This window comes from Sinocyclocheilus grahami, unplaced genomic scaffold, assembly GCF_001515645.1.
Source record: "Sinocyclocheilus grahami isolate Dianchi unplaced genomic scaffold, SAMN03320097.WGS_v1.1 scaffold406.1, whole genome shotgun sequence".
In the NCBI taxonomy this organism is placed as follows: Eukaryota; Metazoa; Chordata; class Actinopteri; order Cypriniformes; family Cyprinidae; genus Sinocyclocheilus; species Sinocyclocheilus grahami.
In genome coordinates, this window is record NW_015505585.1 from 434,703 (window position 1) to 457,993 (window position 23,291).

Here is a 23,291-nt window from a genome sequence, read left to right on the forward strand (position 1 = left end):
TGGAAACAACCAGTCATTTTTGCTCATAAATGTAAGAGTAATACATCATTCGGGACTGTTAAGGGTCTACTTTTATTTGTGTGCACTCACAATATCAGCATACATTGTGCTTTTTTAGAAAACAAACGGGATACGCTTTCTGCTGTCTCGGTCTTGAACAGGAGCGCTTCACAAAAATGAACCGAAACCCTGCGAATATTCTATTTCCCCTGGAGCATTCATCATGGTAATTACTTGCTGGCGTTTTGCGGCAAGCTTTGCGTGCGCTTTAACATGGAACTCTTCCAGCACTCGCTGCTGCTGGACACTAAACACCGTCCGAGCCACTCTTGACAGTCTTGACTTAGCACGGTCTCGTGTTGTTTCCACCAGCGCGGCAAATCTTTGTCATCACCATAATAATTGATGGATATCTAAAATATAAACATAAGGAGGAAGCAAGCCTGATGCCTGGCCCGTGTCTGAGCTATGACGTGAAAATTGTCCAGAAGCCATATATAAGTTGGGGCCGTTGGGCTCGGGCTGAAATGCAGGGCTCTAAAGCACAGCTTGTTGCATTTAAGCAGCAAAAATACACACAAAATGACACCAAAATGGCCATGTCATTCATTTTAGTTAACATATGCTATGATAATTTGAACAGATTTTTATTCTTATTGTAAAATAATGGAACATTTAGGTCATGAATATTGTCTCAAAAGTCATGGAAATGTATTGGTAAAAATGTGTACGAACCCTGTATAATACTTCAAGTATCAGTATATAAATACTTATATAAATTCAAGAATCAGGAAAATTAATGAATTTTGTGAAGTAAAATTATGGGTTGTGACTATATTATGTGACTAACACATTATGAAATTGTATGTTAGAATATCAGTTCTGAAAAGTGCATCTCTGAAATCCACCTCTCACCTGAACGTCCCTTTAGATTTTTTTTCCTGACAATGCAAATAAGATTGTTATTTTGCGCACAGATCATTCAGGCAAATGGAGGAACTATGGACTCTGCTCTCAGCCGCTGTACTCATTTACTTTGTGAGAGTCAAGCCAGCAATACCTATGTCCAGGTAAACATAAAAGCTTGTTTTGGAAAGAAGCTTACATTATACAATATCCTTGCCGTCTGTTAAACTGCATAGTGGTTTAATTGGTGGGAAAATGTCCTAAATGGTATGTATGCTTTTTTTAGGTTGCTCTCAGTAGTGACATTTACTAATGATCTGTTATTAAACTCTTTTTCCTGTGCCAGGCTTTGAGAGAGGGAAAGCGTTGTGTGACAGCTCACTGGCTTAACACTGTTCTCAAAAAGAAGAGGATGGTCCCCCCCCACAGGACCCTTCATCTTCCCTTCAGCTTTCCTCCAGGGGCCAAGCCCTGCTCGCAGCATGTAAGAACCAGTCCTTTCTGTTCAGTGGCTGTGTTCAGTAGTTCAACGTCATATTAAATTATTTTAACAAACAATTATTTTAATCTATACCTGCTTGTCATTGGACGAGAGGAAATTATTATTGCTTTTGTTATAATTAAAAATCAGGACATGATTTTTAAATAATCCTAATATTTTATTATTATTATTTAATAATAGTAATTACCTGATTTTAAATAATCACAGTATTTTAAATAATAATACTTAAGTATTATTGATATTGAATTATAATTTTTTTTTTAATCTAGGACATGAACATTAGTGTGTGAACTATAGTCCTCGATATTGAATCAATACAAAAACAGAATCAGATTCAATCTGGAAATACCCAATACTCAGCCCTATGTCAAACATGTGCTGTTATCCAGTTTATCACACATTTGAGCGGTGTTGTACATGAACTTTAGTTAAATTTTTGAATTTTGTGTTTGTTTTTTGTTGTGTAACAGATCATTTCTGTGACTGGATTCGTGGACAGTGATCGTGATGATTTGAAGCTCATGGCCTATCTAGCAGGAGCCCGATACACAGGCTATCTGTGTCGTAGCAACACTGTACTCATCTGTAAAGAGTAAGAACCAATGCAGTCTCCAGTTGTTGCTGTCTTTCAACTGGTTGTTCACTTCTGGAGGCTTTTTTCCTTCCAGAAACTGTTAAAAGTTTCTTTCTTTAGTAAATCTTTCTCACTATTACACTTCATAGAAGTGTAGTAAACTGAACATTTGCAGTGCATATTTGGATTTGTTTTTCTTTCAGTGATGAATATCAGTACTTTTTTTTTTTTTTTTAATCCCAAGACAGTTTCATTTTTAATTCCCTTTTAAGGCAGTTATTACAGTTTTTACTTTAACAAATGAGCAAATATTTAAAAAACAACAAATTACAGTAATTCTTCCATATTTTTCTGGAAGCTCAATCTTAATATTTATATGCAATGCCCCCTCTATCAATGCCATCAGACCGAGTGGGCTGAAATACGAGAAGGCAAAGGAGTGGAGGATCCCATGTGTGAACGCCCAATGGCTGTGCGACATCCTACTGGGGCACTTTGAAGCTCTGCGGCAAATCCAGCACAGCAGATACTCCCAGTTCAATTTGCCTGAACCACTGGCACCCAACCCTCATCTTGTGCACAATCTTCTAAGTACGCTTTATTTCAAACTTCAGCAATGTCATTTTGAGTTATTACGATGCTATAGCTGCCAGATTTCCAAGCTATCAAGGAGGTAGAAAATAACATGCTCTAATTTTTGGGGTCAGGTGCTTGGCGTATTCCTGTGAAGATCTCACCGGAGGCGTTGGCGGTGAGTGGGCTCTCACACGGACACACTCTGATTGCTTGTTCTCTTGTTTGTGATGCTTGAGCCTTGCAGTGAAAGTCCTCAGTGGATACACATGTAACAGCATGTCTGGGCAGAGGTGTATCACAGTCATCTTTTTTTGTTGTCGCTTTACACAGAACTTACGTCTGCAGCTGAAACAGAAACAGGCTGATGTCGGCTCGCAGCTGCCCAACAAGAGGCCCAAGTGAGTTCAAACCGTTAAAGATTGTTGGAATTATAAGTAGAGCTGTATGGTAGAATCCAGATTGGGCTGTTTCCAGATCCTGTTCTTCCCATAATTTTATGCTGTATATCTCAATGTCTAAATTATAATTTAATTTTGATGTGAATGCTGAGTGCGTTCATGTGAGTGCAATTATACAGCCAAGCATGCACAAACACACATGCAAGCTAAAAAGATGAATCTTTATCCAGTGTCTGCTCTATTTCTCTCCAGGAGTTATGACTGATAAAAATTCGGTAACTTATGTTTAGGTACCATTTCTCACTATTTACTAGTTGCTAGCAGTACTAGCATATTGGCTGCTTATTAGTACTTATAAAGCACATATTAATGCCTTATTCTGCACAACCATATTTTAGATCCCTTAATCATACCCCACACCTAAACTGAACAACTACCTAACTAACTATTAATAAAGCAGCAAATTAGGAGTTTGAGGCAGAAGTCATAGTTAATACTTGACAGTTGACAGTGAGAATTGGTCCCCAAACTAAAGTGTGACCAAAAATTAATTATACTAACTTGTTTAAACTAGAACTAGTATATATTAAAATCCCGCGCATGGCTTTAGCAGGCATGTATACATGGTACTAATGGCGCTTTTCCACTGCGTGGCTCGGCTCGGCACGGCACGGCTCGGTTTTGCGTTTCCACTGCAGTTCAGTACTGCTTTAGAGTGGGTGGGATTATTCACATGTCGTTATAGTTGCGCCGCCTCTATTGCTTGAAAAACTTTTTCATTCCGCGTCGCCCCATCAAGCTCTCGCTGGATCCGCTCCTCTGCTATCAACGAGAGGAACGTCTGTACTTCCTCAACAGGGGGAACAGCCACTTTTTGGTTGTTAAAAAAAGGGGCGCTGGTTCAAAACAGTTGCGTTCGATCCTTCGCTGGTTGTGCTGATTTAAATCTAGCGGTTCTTTTGTGTTTGTGTCGCAAGTTCAGTGATGCAGGTACTGACGATTCTCTCTGGCCAATACGTGATCAGCAGAGTTTACACGTCACGTTTTGGTAACGGTACGGTGTGCTTGGAACCCCAACTGAGGTGGTACTAAAAAAAAGTACCAGGTACTGTATCCAGTGGAAAAGCCCCCAAAAGTGAACCGTACCGAGCCGTACCATGCAGTGGAAAAGCGCCATAAGTGGGGCAGATGGTGCATGAGACCTCCCGAGCTCAACAGCGCCCCACAATTTTGCTATGTAAATCTGTGGTGAAATGGGGAACTGCAGCATGCTCTAATTGAGAGCCATTGGGGCAGATTTGAGACAGCCCCGCTTATTTTCACATTACCTTACAAGAACCTCGCTCCACCAAGACGAAATCAATCCGCTTCAGCTATGTGTCTGCATCAGATCAGTATCTAGTTGGCATGTCTGTTTTTTTCATCTAAGTGTAGTAGTGGATCAAATTATAGGCTATACGTTAAATCCTTTATTTTAAATGTGCTCACATGAATAGCCTTTATATGGTTCTGTTGTGTTTGTTTTGTTTATTCTGAGAATAGACATATGATCTTCTTTCCTCACCCGAATTGCTCCACAACTTGTAACATTCTAAATCAACATTTGGAGGTGATAAATACTATATTAAGGCAATTATTATACAGCATTTTATGCGTGTAACATTACTGTCAATCAACATTAGCGCGCCACCCACAGGATAACGCAAGGACATCTCAAAATTTGGTCCCCATGTGTTCAGAGATTAGAATATAAAGCTTACAAAATGTTTTTCATATATTAGCGCTACGACCCAGAATCCGACCCACCTAAATTTACGGTCAGGAGCTGCTACTGTGAAAAGTGCTTTTGAGTTGCTGCAGAAAACAAAAAAAATTGAGCAACAACAAAAACGTTGCTGGAGACAGGCTTATTATTGAAAATGCAAACTGATTGTCTGCCAGTAGGAGGTGCTTTGAGAGCGGTAGAACTTGTGGTTTCCCCGGTATCGACTGTAATCAAAGCAGCTCCGCTCATGAATGCTTCTTTATCAGATAAAATTAAAATGCCATCGAAACTTTTCTGAAGATAGTCGGTTCCCTTCAGAGATACATTCATATAAAACACCCGCGCCGTGTTTTGATTTTGAAACATGCAGTGCTCATATTTATTCAACGACATCAAACGCCACAAATAAATCAATGTATGGGAAACACTGGTAATGTATATCGAAATGTGTTTAAAAATCCTATCACCGTTATTGAAAAAAAATATATCACGATACATATTGACATTGAATTATTATCCAGCCCTACTAATAATTATTAACCTTTATTGAACCAGGCAAGTCACAACAAAAACGTTGCTGGAGACGGGCTTATTATTGAAAATGCAAACTGATTGTCTGCCAGTAGGAGGTGCTTTGAGAGCGGTAGAACTTGTGGTTTCCCCGGTAACGACTGTAATCAAAGCAGCTCCGCTCATGAATGCTTCTTTATCAGATAAAATTAAAATGCCATCGAAACTTTTCTGAAGATAGTCGGTTCCCTTCAGAGATACATTCATATAAAACACCCGCGCCGTGTTTTGATTTTGAAACATGCAGTGCTCATATTTATTCAACGACATCAAACGCCACAAATAAATCAATGTATGGGAAACACTGGTAATGTATATCGAAATGTGTTTAAAAATCCTATCACCGTTATTGAAAAAAAATATATCACGATACATATTGACATTGAATTATTATCCAGCCCTACTAATAATTATTAACCTTTATTGAACCAGGCAAGTCACTTATGAACAAGTTCTTATTTTCAACAACAGCCTGGCAGGAGAATTAAAATCTCTTGGAGGACATAAAACATACATTACCATATACAAAAAAAAGCATAAATCGTTGAAGGCACATGTGTGAGCTGAGCAGTTAGAGAAACCTGTATGCGCATGCTGTGGTGATGGTGATGAAATTTGCTTCACGCATATACATACTTTGGGCTTAAGTAAATGACAAAAAGGAAAAAAAAATATTAAAAGAGTGTTAAGTACAATAAATAAAAATAATAAGGCTTTCCGGGCTAAATGCTGAACAAATGACATTCTCTATTCTTTTGCAGGTTAGAAGAGTTGCCAACACCTACTAAAAAGCTTCCACCCGAGTCCACACCTTACGTGCTTTTCACAGGCTTCGAACCTCTGCAGGCTCAGCAGTACATAAAGGTAACTAAACACATGCACACTTTTTGTAAGCAGAGAAGGTAAAAGTAATGACACTGACCAAGTTTTAAGAAGTACCATAAAATGTCTCTAGTCACATTGTGTCTAGCTGGCAGCTCTCAAGGCTGCTGGAAATCTCTGAAAATGAACATGTTTGTAAAATGGTCATGAGCTCATTTCCTCTGTACTGTTCAAGAGCACTGAGAAATATATTGCTCCACTCAGATGCGCTTCAGTAAGTAACCCTCATGGTGTTCTGCTCGCCCTCCCCTGGATCCTTTTATCCTCTCTTTAATCATCTCTCTCTCTCTCCTCCTTGGCTCCAGAAATTGTATGATCTTGGAGGGGAAGTGGCTGACAGCGCTCAGAAGTGCACTCATCTGGTTGCTAACAAAGTGACAAGAACTGTGAAGTTCCTCACTGCTGTATCTGTAGTCAAGCACATAGTCACTCCAGAATGGCTGGAGGAATGCTGGAAAAGCCAGAAATTTGTGGGTGAGTCAGTGTGAAATCTAATTTATGTTTCAATCGATTAATACAGATGTTTGGACGCTCTGAGGAGTCTTGCTTCATATTCCAGCCAGAAATCTTTTGTGATTAAAAAAATTAAATATTAATGTTATGTAATGAAAAACGGATTGGGATATAGTTGGTTCATGAGGTCACAAGCAGTTTTCATTGAAATGGACAAGCAATCTCAACCCAGCTCCAAATTGGGTGTTACGTTAATTCTTATACCTATTAGGAATGTGCTGATGTGGACATTTTCATCGGTACTGCCAATTTTTTGACACCAATACCAAGCTCACACTTGTCACAAGAAGACCAACCTGTCACCCTGAAATATTTTAGGTTTGTTTAAAATATTTCAGACAGTTTGAAATGATATTGAATATTTCAAACTGGTTTGAAATCTGATCACTTGTTAGGGTTGAGCACTGTCCCAGTGAGCAAGAAAACAGCCAACAACATAGAATGAAATTGCGAGAAAGCAAAAGAGTGCAAGTAGTAAGTAGTAGTGCTGTCAATCAATAAAAAAAAATTAACTAATTAATCACATTTTTTTCTGAAATTAATTGCGATTAATCCCACCTAACATTAAAGTTTTTAAATATACTTTTATATTGCAATGATTTTACATTCAATCTTCAAATTAATGTAGAAACACATGAAGACAGTATATTTTTAATATTTGTTTAATGGCATCTTTTTATTTATGACTGAAGGCGAATATCACCAATACCAATAATACTGACGTCTCTATAAATTTGTTCCCTAATATTTTTCCCCTAATATTCAACAGTTGACTGTAGCCATTCGTTCAAACGGCTGATTGATTCTGTAGCGAAACACTGTTGTGTGTTGCTCAGAGATGCAAAACAGTTCTGCTGTGGGTATGTAAAACTATTTTTGTTGTCGAAATACAGCAGAAACAAGAACTGTTGTGTCTAAAATGTAAATCACTTAATATTAAAAGGATAGTTCACCCAAAAAAAAAATTACCCCATGATTTACTCACCCTCCGGTAGGGCTGCGCAATTAATCACATTTCTAATCGCGGTTACAATTATGAATGCCACAATTACGTAATCGTTCAAAGTCCACTTCTGTGTGCTTAAGATGCGTTTTTTTTCTTTCTACATGTTATCTTAAGGGTTTTTCCCATTATTTAAATTTTAGTTTTAGTATAACATTATAATACCATTCATATTTTTACTTTTTTTATAATTTAAAGAAGAAACCAATCCGATGTATAGTTGACATTTGAGGCTTAATACTATAGAAAAGCACTAAAGGTTTTTCAGTTAGAGTGTTTTCAGCTTGTTTATTTTCATATAAAAATATGGCATGCAGTTGCATCAAACAATGGTAGAAACATCATTCAATGTAAATTGTGATAATCATAATGAATAATCGCAATTACAATTTCAAGGGAATAATCAACCATTTAGATTTTTTGTCATAATCGTGCAGCCTTACCCTCAGGCCAGGTGTATATGACTTTCTTCTTTCAGACGAATGTAATCGGAGTTATATTATAAAAAAAATGTCCTGGCTCTTCCAAGCTTTATAATGGCAGTGAATGATGGTCAAGATTTTGAAGGCCAAAAAAGTGCATCCATCCATCATAAAAAATACTCCACACGGCTCCGGGGGGGTAATAAAGGCGCGAGCACATTTAGGAACTCTAACCTACATTGTATAGTGGATGCGTGCACTCTCTGGGTGTGTTTTTGTTTGGTTTTTGCGATATTCTTGATAATGTCAAATCGCATATAGTTTAAAAAACAATTATGATATTATCATAGATGATACATATCGCACACCCCTTGTAAGTGGGAGCTTCCATTCTGTGCAAATTGGTGTAAAAAATGTCTATTTCTCCTTGTTGTATTTTAAAAACTGATTTATTCCGGATGTTCAAAATTCCGGAAAGAATTTTGGAATCATCAGTCTTGTAGTGCATTTGCCATAAGCTCTGATTTAGAATGTTGCAACTAATTTACAACAAATGGGGCAACATAGGGCATGTTATGATCTGCTTCCAGTAATGTTTCAATCACACCAGTGGCTGTAATTTAAAAGTATATTTTACCCAATGATGAAAGTGTGTAATTTACTCCCATGTCGTTCCAAACCTGTACGACTTTCTTCTGTGGAACCTAAAAAGCTATTTTGAGAAATGACTTTTTTTTTTGGCCATACATTTTGAAGTCATTGGTCACCAAAACTATTTGGTTGCCAACATTTTTCTGCAATATGATCTGAATAAGAAAGTCATAAAGGTTTGGAACGACGTGGTAAAGTATCCCTTTAAGAACATTATATCAGTAGCTACAGCTGTATTGCGCATCCCTAATGCTGATTTGATTTATTTGTCTTTGTGTTTGCAGATGAGCTGAGCTACATGCTGCGAGATGCAGAGGCAGAGGTGCTGTTCTGTTTCAGTCTGGAGGAGTCACTGAAAAGAGCTCATGCGGCTCCGCTCTTCAAGGTTAGGAGCTTTGGGATATTTAGTGTTCATCCACTCTATCACTTCCCCACTTTAGTGCGTGTACTTTCACTCAAACGGACTTGTTTATGTGACTGCAGAACAATAGGACAAACAACTGTGTCTCTGCACTGACATGTGGCCTAATTGGATATCACAGGGAAGCATGTGTTCAGTTGTCTCACACTTCTTTTACAGGGGAAGTATTTCTATATAACTCCAGGAATCTGTCCGAGCCTCGGTACAATGAAAGTTATAGTGGAGAGTGCCGGAGGCAAAGTGCTGTTCAAGCAGCCCACCTACCGCAAGATTATGGAGCACAAGCAAAACAAGGTACCATAATCAGATCCCCAATACAGAGGCGTGTGGGCTGTTGTATTGATGAGGATGATGTGCCAGACTTGACTCGCTCACTTAATGAACATCTATTTACAGCCACCACAGCTGCTCTTTGGATTTTGTGCTCTTTTTGTTTTGTTTGGTGATTGGAAGAATTACTCTGAGTCACAATGTGAATTCAAAGTACCATTTAAGGGGAGTTATGTTACTACATAAACAAAGATGCATTACACTTTATTTATTGCCATGACATGTAGGCTACATAATATAATACTTAATACACACTATAGTTCAAATGTTTGAAGGCAGTAAAATTTAGCTTTTGAAAAATTACTGCTCTTCAGCAAGGACACATTAAATTGATCAAAATTGAGAGTAAAGACATTCATAATTACAGAATTACATAGTGACATAAAAAATACATAATTTATTGCATTGTTACAGAAGAATTCTATTTTAAATACATGCTATTATTTAGAATTTTCTGTTCATCAAAGAATCCTGAAAAAATAGTAAGCAGCACAACTATTGAGCTGTAACAACACAAGCTGGATGACATTTAAGCAATCAAGAATCATTAATGATAAATCCACTAGAGGCCAAACAATGTTTCAGCGCAAATGCCGTCAAAAAAACAATTAAATTAAATAAATAAAATAATAAAATTAAATACTGTACATTACATTAATTAATTATTAAATATTCATTCGGGAATACTGAATAAAAAGTATCACAGTTTCCACAGAAATATTGAGCAGCACATCTGCTTTCAACATTGATGATAATAAGAAATGTTTCTTGAGCACCAAATCATTTGAAATTAATTTAGTTTAATTTGAAATTAATCCAAATTAAAATGGTTAAATTGTTAAAAAATGGTTAAAAATTGTAAAAATATTCACAACATTAGTGTTTTTGGTGCGCAAAAGAGACTTCTTTCAAAAAAATGTACCAACTCCAAACTTTTGAATGGTTGTGTATAATTAATAGCTGCAATAATTATTATTTCTAAGTTATTATAAGGTGTTTCCAAACGTTCTTTGACAAATTTGTCATTAACTATGGCCTGAGCATGCTTTGAAGTACATGTAAGACCTGATCTAAAATGGTGTTTGTCTGTGTAATAGGAAATGACACTCGTGTTATCCATGTTTGTTCTAGAATTTACCTGAGATCATTTTAATAACCTGTGAAAATGACTCTCATCTGTGTCGAGAGTATTTCCTGAAGAACCTCGGTAAGAGGGCATATCTTTCAGGCCCAGTTCCCATCTCAACATTTACATTTCTCACTGTATAATATAAAGCCACTGTAGTTGGAAAATGTAGCATGTTCACACATTTCAACCAACCATCAGTCAAGCACAATCTAATGATTTTTTGATGTTTTTATTTCAGATGTTTACACTGCTGAGCTCATATTGACGGGGGTGTTGACTCAGACCTTGGATTATGAATCATATCCTTTTAAAATGCATGCAAGATTTAACAGACACATAAAAAGCGATCACTTTTGAATAATTTCTGAATAAACTTCTGAGTGATGTCAGACTTGAAATGAAGCAAGAACTGTTTTGTGTAATTAAGCTTTGTTAAACTCATTACTGACGTTCATATGACATGTTACACATTTTCAGCTTTTTTGTAATACATTTTATTGGATTTATGTATGTATGTTTTGTTATGCTCCTTAACAATCTCACATATAAATTCACATGATGTCCTTGTAAGGACATGAATAATATATGACTGCTGGTGCCCTGTTCTGGATCAACGCTAAAGGTTACTTATTTTAAATTTTAGTGTACAGTCATGTTATATTTCAATGTTTGTATTTTATTACTTGATTTAATAATTTGTTACCAGTTTTGTAAACAAAGTAACAGTGATTCTAAATAAATTACTGTTATTTGTAATGATTGTTTTAAATGAAGGCAAAGCTATGTTTTTACTGTGATAAATGTTTTCCCCTTTTATGGTTTTGGAATAAAATCTGAATTTGATTGTGATTTTAAATAATGAATCTGTCAGTATATCTGTCTGATTTGATTCTTACATTTACACACATTTCTGGAGTCTGCTTGAACATTGAATAGTATTTATAAATGTCAGGTCACGAAGAAATAATGCTTTCCTAAATGACCTTTTATTCTGTCTAAACCAAAAAATATTTACACAATGACTCTCAATCATGTCGTCTCACCGATGCTTTTGGGAGTACACAGGGTACTCTGTTCTCATTGAAGCATTCTTCTTTTAAAAGCATTATTCCTGATAGACAAAATTCAATTAAATGCTAATGAAGTGTTCGAGTACTTACCGGTGGAAGGCAATTGTGTGCTGTCAGACAGTTCGCCTGGGGTGATCCCATGGCTCCTGAGTTGGGTTGTGGAGTGGAGCTGGCAGTAATGCCCTCTAAAATGGGATAAATTAAAACTTACCCAGCCAAGGTCATGTGCCAGAAATGCAACAGGGGAAACAATAGGTGGTTTGCTCAGAGCTTGAGATCACCCACTCAAGTGTGGAAATGTAGATCGATGCACCCTAAAAGTGTTTTTACAGTGCTTTTGTTTTGGTGTCTAACATACTGCATCAGGGAATGCTTACAACTGTATATTCCTTTGCAAACTAATACATAGCTTCATATATGAGTCCACTGAGGTGGTTCTTTTTGTTGCTACAAAAACCTTGAAACTATTGTTGTGGAATCTTTGTATCCATCTTTTTTTCTCAACACATTCATCGTTCATGGTTAAATGGTGACAAAATGTGTTACAATCATTGGTTTGCTGGTTGTTACAGTAAATAAGCTCTAGCAGAAGATTGAGAAGCACAAACGTGAGTTTCCTTTGTTTAAGTGGCACAATAAATAGGATTACAAAGACATTTTAAGCAAACAGCAGTAGCTTGAATAGCTATTGCAGCCTTCTTAATTTCCTATCCAATTGATAGTCTCGTTAATTGCGATGAATTAAAAATGCAAATTAGTGACCAGATCTTTGATTAACTTACACAAGTTCCTTGTTGGTTTGTTAATGTCCTCAAAGAGTTATGATGTTGATGCTCTTGTACCATAAAACATCAGGAGACACAATAATTAATCTTAAATGCTAAAAGGACTTGCGTTTTAATTACTCTTGTTCTCCTCCTCTCTATAGCATTGTAGCATTTGGACACGTCTTAATGGTAAATGTATTATAATATACAAATTACATGCTAATTAGATTGCACTATGCTTAGGGATTCAGTCATTCTAACATTTGCATATGAACTAATTATCTTTCATTAAAGCTGGCTAATTACAAATTTGAGGAGGACCTGGAATGGAAAAAGCAGCACTCCTTTGTCCAGACAGTGTTTTCATCTCTAATTAGACATTGGATTGTTTGTGCCTATACATTTGGAAAACCTGATGAAATCAGAAAATTAATTTATACAAATTATTTATTTATTAGAAATGCCCTTGAGTGAATCTCATGGTGCTTAGTATGTGAATGGCAACAATAAAACAGTCAGTGGAAACTGGCATTTTTCAGCAGATGATCGACTGCACCATGTCTCTGAACAGGTACGCTAAATTAATTCTTTAAGACTGAATTAAACTTGGCATTAAAATAATGCATATCTAAGAGCGGAGAAGAAGTCCAAATTAATAGATGTGCCAATCATTTGTCTCAGAGGAGATTTGCTGTCCACATAATAGATATGACTCTTACATCAATCAGGTATTAATTGCTTTCATGTCTCATATAATAAAATGACTGCTAGGGGGCATAGGCACAGTTCTAAAATGGCTTTTGAAGCCCATTTTTAAAGACTTTTGTTTAAGATCCCCACTTCAGTTTATCTGATATCTCAATACAGCCTTTCTTAAATTGTTACTTAAAGGTCTGAAACAGTAATGGGCTACTCTGGTAACATTGACAGCATCACGTCCAAAGAATATCATTGTAAATGTAAAAAATTATTACGTGCTAAAAATGTTGTCAGCTGTTTATATATATATATATATATATATACTGGGGGTTGAACCACTTCAGATTTTTTAAAGTTGACATTTATGTGATGGAAGTCAAGTCGACTAGTTGCTGATGTCATTAATGAACAAATAAGCCTGACCCTTGAGCTGAGACTGGGACACTTTGTGCACAGCGCTGCCCACATGGCTATTAATTGCTCCTATTACAGCTCATTTTTATCAGTTCTTTTGTCTTTGAGTCGTTTTATTTCTCAGATTTCTGCTCGTTTTAAATCAGATACAGATAAAGTAGCACAGTAAAGATTACATTTATATGAATGCATTAGTGAGAGAGCGATGGTAGCGTCTCTCTTCTTAGTTACTAAGAAATATATACTAGAACTTTGCAGTTTCTAAGCTATATTATTGAGAAATCACAGAACAGTGTTGACAATACATTTCCGCGCAACTGAATGATTCTGTGTGCGCGAGATCTACTGTCTAGCCTATGTGTGCGCGTTACAGTGCAGCGTGCATTAGATTAGAACGGCGATTCATTTACCTGTACAATAAGCTGTTTAAAACGTGCATTCTCCCGTTCAATTTCGAGCATCCAGGTGGTATAATCACACATGTCTTCAGGAGCGCTTTCCGGAGTATGCATTTATTAGTCATTTTAACTGTTTGGAAACGTAGCGTAAAAGTGGACTTCAAAGATTTATATTATTGCGCCCTCTATAGGACCAGCGACTAGTCGACATCAAGCTTAAAGTGTTAGTTCACCCAAAAATGAAAATTCTGTCATTAATTACTCACCCTCATGTCGTTTCAAACCCGTAAGACTTTTGTTCGTTTTCGGAACACAAATTAAGATATTTTTGATGGAATCTGAGAGCTGTCGGACTCTGCATAGACAGCAACGCAACTGAAATGTTCCCAAGTCCAGAAACAGATCTCCTTGCTACGTTTCTGGACTTGGGAACATTTCAGTTGCGTTGCGGTCTATGCAGGGTCCGATAAATATAAAATATAGCGATACAAATATCTTAATTTGTGTTCCGAAAATGAACAAAGGTCTTACGGCTTTGAAACGACATGAGGGTGAGTAATTAATGACAGAATTTTCATTTTTGGGTGAACTAACCCTTTAAAGCCTCACGGCAGAGCATTTAAGTCGACTAATCGGTGCAACCCCTAATTCTCACTGAAAAGAGACATGCTGTAATCATATAAAGCTTAATTGGAAAACCTCTCAATGTTATATGTGTGTGTATATATATATATATATATATATATATATACAGTATATACAATATAGAGAGGTTTTCCAATTAAGCTTTATACGATTACAGTATGTCTCTTTTCAGTGAGAAGTCCTGCAAGTCAGTGTTGCTCTTGCAGTTGAATATTGAAGTGATACAAACTGGAAGTGCTGTCATCAGTTTTCAAATTGTTTTATCAGGCCTTGAAACAGGTTAAACTCTTTTGTTTGCTGAAGAGACAAGTGTGATGTTTTTACATTTGCTTTAAATTCTGTTCTGCATCCATGTTTTTAAATATGTAGTTGTCAGACATTTCACACATTTACATGCACAGCATGAAAAAAAAATGAAAAAAAAAGACAATAAATGTAAAAAATAAATGACAATACACTGGAAGCCCTTTATTTGATAAACATCAAGCATTTTCTTCCAAACAATTTTCACACAATTTATACAGTATTACAAAATCAGAGGTAATATTTACAGCATTTACCTTTGCATTATTCATAGTTAAATATCTGAAAAGCATGCATAGGAGTAAATAGGTTGTTTGACATGAGTTATTTGAAGGAGTACAAGAATAAAGTAACAGAAAGTTAGGCTATAGAACCACTACGATGGTTGCACATCATCCACTCATACTACTGTTTATATACACCTTTGTTTGGAGTCTTTAAATAATAATAAAAACAACTTTGGTTTTATGGCAAATCACTACAAACTGCATATTGTTGAAACTGGCAGTGCACTGGAGGCAAAGAGCAACAATTCAGATGAAATTTGGTTAAATCCCTTTCAAACTGTCAAATCAATCACCACAAACTTGTTAAACCATTTCTGACAGATATACAGTGGGGTCCAAAAGTCTGAGACATCTGGTGATTTTTAATATTTAACACAACATGTTTTATATTAAAATTATAAACAACAATTTAAGTTTGTGTAAAACCTGATGATCATGTTTTCCAGAATGATTTAAGAAGCAAGAACATTTGATAATTTGTACATATTTACAAATTTGCTTCTTTGACCTAGTCATTTGCTTCTAGTGACCTAGAAGAACAGCAGAATCCTACATATTCCTTATTTTATTTTGTAAAAACCCTAAAGAAAGTCTTAAAACAACAAAAAAGATGTATAAAGATTTTAGGAAGGTCTTATGAGATTTTATGAAGTTTTTTTTTTTAATCACTCAGACTTTTGGACCCCCACTAAATATGGCTAATTTAAAACAAAATACTCTAAAATACATTTCCTTTCTCTAAAATAGCAATGCATATTTTATATAGTTCATGTAAGTAAACAAATACACTTCTATAAAATATAAAGCCAACACTGTCAAATGTAATCCCTCACATATTCCAAAACAAAATCCATAATTCAGAAGCACTATATACGGCTCTAGATTCTGAACTACTTCTGGATTTCAGTGGAAGTGCACAAAGACAATAACACCACCCCAAATACACGGCATAACTAAATCAGTATTTCTGTTACACCTTAAATACAACCAGAATGAGTGCAAACAGAATGAGCAAAAGAGAGAAATGGACAGCTCATGCCATGTTCCCAGTAAAGGATACTGGTGTGATAGAGGCGTGGCCACTGCTGGCCTTCAGAGACCTGCGGCTGGTGAAGCTGGGCATGTGTACAGCTCGACCTCCCCGGCACATGGCAGTGGGAGACCGGAGGGATGGAGAGGAAGGGGATGAGGAAGAGGAAGTAGAAGTCGGAGAAACAGAGGAGGAGGAGGAAGAGTAGAAGCTAGAGGAGGATGAGGATGAGGATGAGTAGGAAATGGAGCAGGACTGGCAATTTTGAGTCTGCGGAGGGAGGGTTAGGTTTTGACCTTCAGGCTGCTGAGAGGGCTTGGGAGATTTTGAGGGCGAGACAGGTCTACAGTTGGGCCAACTCAGGCTGAGACATGGGATAGAGGACTTAGAAGAAGAGGAAGAGGTTCGGTTAGTAAGCCTAGATACATTTGCACGAGGAGCACGGGTTGAGCTATGTTTCCATGAGCTATGTATAAAAGCTGGGATCTTAGAAACAGGCAAAGCAAGGAAAGCATGTTTACTATTCCCACCAGCTTTCATAGCACTCCCGTTAGCCTGCGAACAAAGATGCCGGAAGACATGGAAAGTCAAGTAGGATGATAACACATACATGAAAATATAAAGCTCTATATTCCATAAAAATATTCTACAGTACAACACCAACAAAAATATTACTCTTGTAACAAAAGGCGTAATTTAGTTTCTCTCCTTTCTCTCACAGTTTATTTCACACATTAAGCAACAAAGAGAAAAGAAGGAATCAAAGGAGGAATATGGGCACCAGACCAAAGAGGTCAGAGGTTCTTCAAAATGTCTTCATAATCCAAAGAAATGGAAATATAAACCATCACTCCCCAACCAACACAGTAGGATTACACTAAGTTCCTAGTGTTTGTTTCTGTGATGACAACGGTCACCTAGTTTTCCTGTATAGCTCAACTGGACCATTGTGCCAACAATGGCAAGGCAATGGGTTTGATTCCCAAGGAGCGCAAGGGTTGGTAAAAAAAAGTAGCATATCTTGAAAGGGTCTATTTGTAAAGATAAACATGCACAAGGAGTTGGTTGTGATGAATTGTAGGGGAAGATAGATATGTGCGTCCACAATAACACCACTCAAAAGACCACTCAAATACATTTCCCATCTGTGTCTTCATGCCTTACACTGCCCTACAGTAAAACTACCTGACGGAATTGCCTCTGGGAGTCCTGGAGCTTTTGAGGTTTTCCGGGTTTTTCCACATTCCCTGCTGACTGCTGGCGAGACTTAGGTGAGGAAATCTGACTCGAAGCAGGAGAGTCACCAGAGTTCTGAAAAGATCAACAAGGAAACAATTTCAGCGATGGATTGAGGCGATTGACAAGTACACGACAGAATGAGGACAGAGCTTTTAAAGATTTCTCATTTGTAGACATGATTGGGGACAGAAGAATGCAGGCAGCATGCTCAAGTGTACCACCAATTTCCCAACCACAGTACATGCACTTTATTAATCCCAAAATAGCGAGGCGCTCAGACAGAGAAACGGTTTGTGGATTCAACCTCATTGAAAGTCTGAACAGTGAAAGTAGACAGAGTGGTTTGAAAAAGAAGAACACCAAGTCCATAATCATGTCCACTGAAATCACACAAAGCCCTCAAAACAGAGCGTTCCCAAGTGCGTTCACCCGAAGACACCTACGAAACACATTCAAAGTTGTTTAAAGTCATTGTTTAGAAAGTCAGGCTTTCAAAGCAAACCCAAGCCACCAGCAGAAGTGTGCAGTGCAGAAGGAGTTGAGAAAGACCTGTTTACTGTTGGAGGAACTGGAAGAAGTGGCCGTGCTTGAGGAGGATCGAGACTGTGTTTTGGATCTCTTTTGCAGAGATGACTTGTGGGGTTTGGGCTTCAGAGGTGCTGGCTTTTTTGTGGGACTGCCCTCCTCCAGTTCTGCATCACTGGCAATTCTCTTTGCTTTCGATTCCTTTTTGCGGGAGACTTCTGAAACCAATGCAGGCCCAATATCACTTATGGTGCTTTCTAACTGCTTAATGGTCTGCTCGAGGCTGTCTAATGTTTGATAAGTAGTCTTACGGAGTTCCTCAGTTCTGTCTTTGGTGCTCTGTAATGTGGTGGTCTGGTTTAGCGATAAAGACCTAGGGGTGGTAGAATCAGAGTCTGCATGGGACTTGATCTCAAACCTTTTAGCTTCTTTGAGCTCAGTCACAGTTCCATCTGGTTCCTCTTCATCCTCGTAGACAACTACCTGCAGCATCTTCTTGCCAGTTTTTGTCCCCGTACGAAGGGCCTGACCAATAGCTGCAAGCTGCTTCTTTGGGAACTTAAATTTTAATTTCTTTTTCAAATCTTTAGGAGATTCTGTCTTGTCTCCTTCCTCAACGGTAAGAGCAGAACTCTCAAAGGAACTCTGCTGTTGTAGAGGCATTGCAACACTACTACTTCTCTCATTGTTTACCCTGTTCTCATTTCTGCACAGATCTCGATTATTTCTAGGTGTTATCTGACCGACCTGACTCTTTGAGTTGGCTTCCACTTCTTCCTCGTTCTCTTCATCTATCCTCTCTTCCGATAGCACCCTCTCCAGCTCTTCTTCACACTCAAAGATGGTGGACAGTCGCTTGTAGGCCTGACAGATATCCATAGGCTCGTCAAAAATGATTATAACCGGCTTCTTGTCACATCCAGAGTCCTCAGGGGCAGATACAGTCGGTTCTGAGCCCACTTTAACAGTTTGGACATCTGTGCCTTTACTGTTTACCAGTTGTTGGTACTCTCCAGTGGATAGAGCCTGTACCTTGGTTTTAGTGATCCTGAAGGCAAAGTTATTTGGTGGAGGAGGACCTTCTTCTCCTGGGAGGTCTGGACTTAGACTGGCCTCCTCAGTGTATCTGGCCTGATCTTCAGATGATCTCTTTGTTACATCCTGCTCATTGACATGGCCATTCGGTTGTGTTGAAAATGAGGCATCAGTGTTGGGCTGATGGACTGGTGAGTGAACCTGAAGTTCAGCACTTTGTGGAATCTTGCTAACAAGTGTAACTTGAACAGTGGTTGTGCGATGTCCATGCATTATTGACTTATCCAGAACAGGTGCGACTTGCTCAGAGGACATACGCAGTATCAGCTGTTCAAACTTCTCCTCAACAGGTGAAACTTTCTCAGAAGGTGTGGGAACTACCTGCTTTAGGGACTTCAGCACTGATTCAGTCTTGAGCTCTTTGGGATTAATGATCGATGGCCCCTTTTCAGCTTCAGTGCTATTCTTTAAAGAGTTAAATGGGCCAGATGGCACCTCATGAATATAATTTTGCTTGCTTTGTACCTCCTTGACTGATTGGCTTGTCTGAAGTGAAAATATAGATAAGTCATTTGACGTTAACACTTTTTGCTGGGAAAGGTCAGAAGCATTCTCAGGTGCAACCTTTGAAGGAGAGAAAGTTGCTTCATTAGGTTCCTTAAGGTCATCTGGTCTAGAGGTGCTCTCCCTTGATGTTTTTGATGTCCCAGTGATATAATACATGACCTGACAAAGAAATCAAGAATTCTTTGGACTTCAAACAACATATTAAAGTCAAAGTGAATACAATCTGTATACACACTCTTAAATCACACATAAATCTAATGGAAACAGTAACAAATTATATTTACCCCAGGTGAACCAGGTGTTGCACTATCTTCCCTACTTTCAGATAGTGCTCCTTCTTCAGATAGCTGAGAGGTGGTCTGCTAGGACAGTTTGTTAGCACAGAGTCATTGCATTACACTGTTACAGACCTTTATTTACATTCTCAAATTAATACCCAGCTAGTCAGTAAAATGCAGAGAGAAAGATTACAAAAGCGGTCAATGGCGCCATCTAGAGTTTAGTTTAGCTTTCATCCTTAGTTTACTAAGGACTGCTGTTAGTTGTCAAGCATTGCTTCAAAATAATATATTTATGGTGACTAGAAATGCAGTAGTGAATGTATGTAGTTTTATGTATACTATTTTCCATGCAAAGATGTTTGATTGTGATAGAGATTGCTGGAAAACACGTGCTTGAATTAAAAAAATATATATATTTCAATTGAGAAAGTGACTTGGATCTAGTCTTTGGATCCAGAATACAGAAATATTATTCCCGTTTTGAAAACCCAGACACAGTGATAATAAAAACTAAAGTTAAACACACAAATTTATACATTACATTTACTGCACATTAAAACATTCATAAAGATGAAACTATTATATATCCCTTATATGTTTTTAGAGCATATATATATATATATATATATTATAGCATTTTATGTGTTATTAATTTGCATTTTATGCATTTGGCAGATATATAATATTATTAATATTAACCATTTTTATTTTTTACATTTTTTAAATGTTATAAAATATATAATGTTTGGTATCTACATACATATTTTAGTTACTTTTACAAAGCAATAATATTATATCTTTATATCTCCTTATGGTGGACATTCTGGCCCTTTTTCAAAGTGAACTCTGAATGCTAAAAAAGGAAAAGGTCAGAAGTCAGAGTGCTGAATGGCCTTTCCAACGCTCCAGTCACTCTGACCCACCCTATGCTGTATCTATTAGCATTCAGCAAAAGAGTGTGAGTGACAGACCAGTGTTAGACACATTCAAACATATTACGCCCTCTCTTGATGAGGGGCTACGGTCAGGCATTGACGTGCATCAGTATGTCAGTATATCAGTATGGGAATTGCGAATAAGTGTCAAGTAGAGCAGGAGGTTATGACACATGACTGCTCATATGAGTTTAGTTGTTAAACTGCGATGGGGAGTTAGCACACATCACGTCCGTTACCTTTGTGTGGTAAGATAGGGAAAGCCCTGGCTCCGTCTCACTGTCTGAGGGCTCACGGGTTGTGAGATCAACAATGTATCTGGGCTGTAAATCTTTAATAGTGCACTTTTGAAACACCTGAGGAGGGGTAAGGGTATGGGCAGTTAGGTGCTGTGGCTGTGTATGGGTGAGCTTTCTGTCCTGTTTTTGTGCAAATGAGATGCCAACAGAACTGAACACCTTGATCCAGACAAGGTGCAAGAAATGTTCCCTAAATATATTATTGTTATAATGTTTACAGTAGGGCTGGGTTTTGACACAAATTTCACGATTCGATTCTCATTCACAAGCTTGCGATTCGATTCGATTACCAATTCAATTCGATTCGAATCAATATTGATTATTTTGGATATATATCAGGTACAGTACATGCCAAATTTTCTCAAGAAAAAAAAAATCTCAACTAAAGCTGTAAAATATACATGAGAGTCAGTTGGTACAACATTACTATAATATTGAACGTTAAAATTAATGACGTTTTTACAATAATAATGTTACAGTTACATATTAATATTTCTACTACAATTAATTTTTTTTTTAAATGGTGGCTGTAATAAAAACTTGATAGATTTATTCAAACATAAATTAAATATTGAAGAACAGTAAAAATTATAATGAATATGTTATATATTGCATATATTAAGCAAAATACCCCTCTCTACAGTTTATTTTTCTAGCTAATGAGTTTATGGTCACCGAATATGTTTTTCTGAAGTAAATGTGAGTTACGTGACATTTACAAGTCATTATATTGGCGTCTTTGTGCGACTGAAACACAGATTGAGCGATTACATGACACAGGATACGGATTGTAAAGTTGTACTCCTTCTTTTACTTACCTTCGGATTTTTAGTCATGTTTATTTTGTGCTGAAACGGGTATTAATGTGGAGGAGATTATTAGCGCTGCCGCTTTTATTGAACTGAGGCGTGCCGCGCTCCAGCGATCCGTCACTCCACATTAAACAGTGCCAAAACGGCATTTGTTGTTTAAATACTCCAATACAACGGACAGAATTTGAAATCTGAGACTTTGTTTCATTTGAAAAGTACCCAAGCACAATGCTTATTGCGATTTATTAGATGGGAAGTACCCTTCAATGTTCTGTCCATTACCTGTGAAAACAGGCCAGACTAATCGATTCTTGGGATTTAAAGGGGTCATATGATGCTTTTTTAAAGATCATTATTTGGTGTATTTGGTGTAATGTTCAAAAAACACATCATTTTTCAAATACTGTACATTATTGTAGGTCCTCTATGCAAAAGTCTACAAAGTCCCTCCTTCCGACAAGCGCAGTCTGCTCTGATTGGCCACCAACCAGTAAACACTTCTTAAAAGAACCATTTTTTTGTTAGTGTAAAGAACATTTTTATAATCTTAAGAACCTTTTCCTCTATATAGAACCTTTTATGCAATGGAACGTTTTCATGGATGTTACAGGTTCTGCATTGAACCATCAATGCCAATATTTTTAAGAGAAACTGTAGTGTATAATAATTGCGTAATGATTATATAAGTCCACAGGAGGATAAATACAAATGCATTCACCTTTGAGTGTGGCCAAAGCTTCTCCTACTTTCCGTAAGTTGACCGCCCCTTCCTCCACATCCTTCAGAGTGACTGGTTGATTGCTCATGGCAGAGGTGGATTCTTTCTTGAGCATCTCCACATAGTTCTCCAGCTCTCTGTCACATTGTTATAAGGATGTTTCATTTATCAGCACCACTGTCACTAAAACACTATTTAACAAGTATTTTTATTTGCTTTTTTGCTCAAGCTGCATGTACTCTACAATTTAATGTAAAACCTGAACTGAAAATTCATTTCCTGGTTTAAGTAGAAAAAAATCCCATATTTCCAATGAAGTCTCAGACATTTGGACGCCACTGTTTATATACTGTATATTTCAATTGCATTTAATCCAGCATTTAGTGACACTTAATACTGTGTAATAAGCAAGTCTTGACTGTTAGTCTTTGACTGCTAAAGGCTGAAACCTGTTTAACGTGATTTAGTCTTGTTTGTTGACTGACAGTTCACATTTAGAGAAGTTTGGCTGTGTAAGCAAATTTGGCAACAAAAGTCTGCCCTCAGCCAAATACTTTCAGAGGATCATCATAACCTAAGCCTTTCTCAGACTTTCTGACTTCATCCCTCTTGAAACGGTTATGAA

At 37.3% G+C, this 23,291-nt stretch overlaps 2 protein-coding genes across 2 annotated transcripts in view; one reads left to right on the forward strand and one right to left on the reverse strand.

Annotated features, from left to right (window-relative positions):
* The window catches only part of LOC107550719 (PAX-interacting protein 1-like), a 26,164-nt gene extending 14,686 nt beyond the window's left edge, over positions 1-11,478 (forward strand). The window contains exons 10-22 of the mRNA XM_016232080.1: positions 978-1,070; positions 1,253-1,390; positions 1,879-2,000; positions 2,389-2,573; positions 2,690-2,733; positions 2,889-2,956; positions 6,053-6,155; positions 6,479-6,647; positions 9,047-9,147; positions 9,343-9,477; positions 10,645-10,720; positions 10,881-10,941; positions 11,186-11,478. Of these exons, the coding sequence (XP_016087566.1) occupies positions 978-1,070; positions 1,253-1,390; positions 1,879-2,000; positions 2,389-2,573; positions 2,690-2,733; positions 2,889-2,956; positions 6,053-6,155; positions 6,479-6,647; positions 9,047-9,147; positions 9,343-9,477; positions 10,645-10,720; positions 10,881-10,941; positions 11,186-11,201 (1,311 nt within the window). The 3' untranslated portion in view covers positions 11,202-11,478. The remainder of the gene's footprint in view (positions 1-977; positions 1,071-1,252; positions 1,391-1,878; positions 2,001-2,388; positions 2,574-2,689; positions 2,734-2,888; positions 2,957-6,052; positions 6,156-6,478; positions 6,648-9,046; positions 9,148-9,342; positions 9,478-10,644; positions 10,721-10,880; positions 10,942-11,185) is intronic.
* A 4,124-nt stretch (positions 11,479-15,602) lies between these two features.
* LOC107550693 (sickle tail protein homolog) overlaps positions 15,603-23,291 on the reverse strand; it is a 30,101-nt gene continuing 22,412 nt past the window's right edge. The window contains exons 13-17 of the mRNA XM_016232040.1: positions 21,077-21,193; positions 19,906-19,983; positions 18,044-19,780; positions 17,441-17,566; positions 15,603-16,810 (exon numbers count right to left, since the gene is read on the reverse strand). Coding sequence (XP_016087526.1) covers positions 16,259-16,810; positions 17,441-17,566; positions 18,044-19,780; positions 19,906-19,983; positions 21,077-21,193 — 2,610 coding nt within the window. The 3' untranslated portion in view covers positions 15,603-16,258. The remainder of the gene's footprint in view (positions 16,811-17,440; positions 17,567-18,043; positions 19,781-19,905; positions 19,984-21,076; positions 21,194-23,291) is intronic.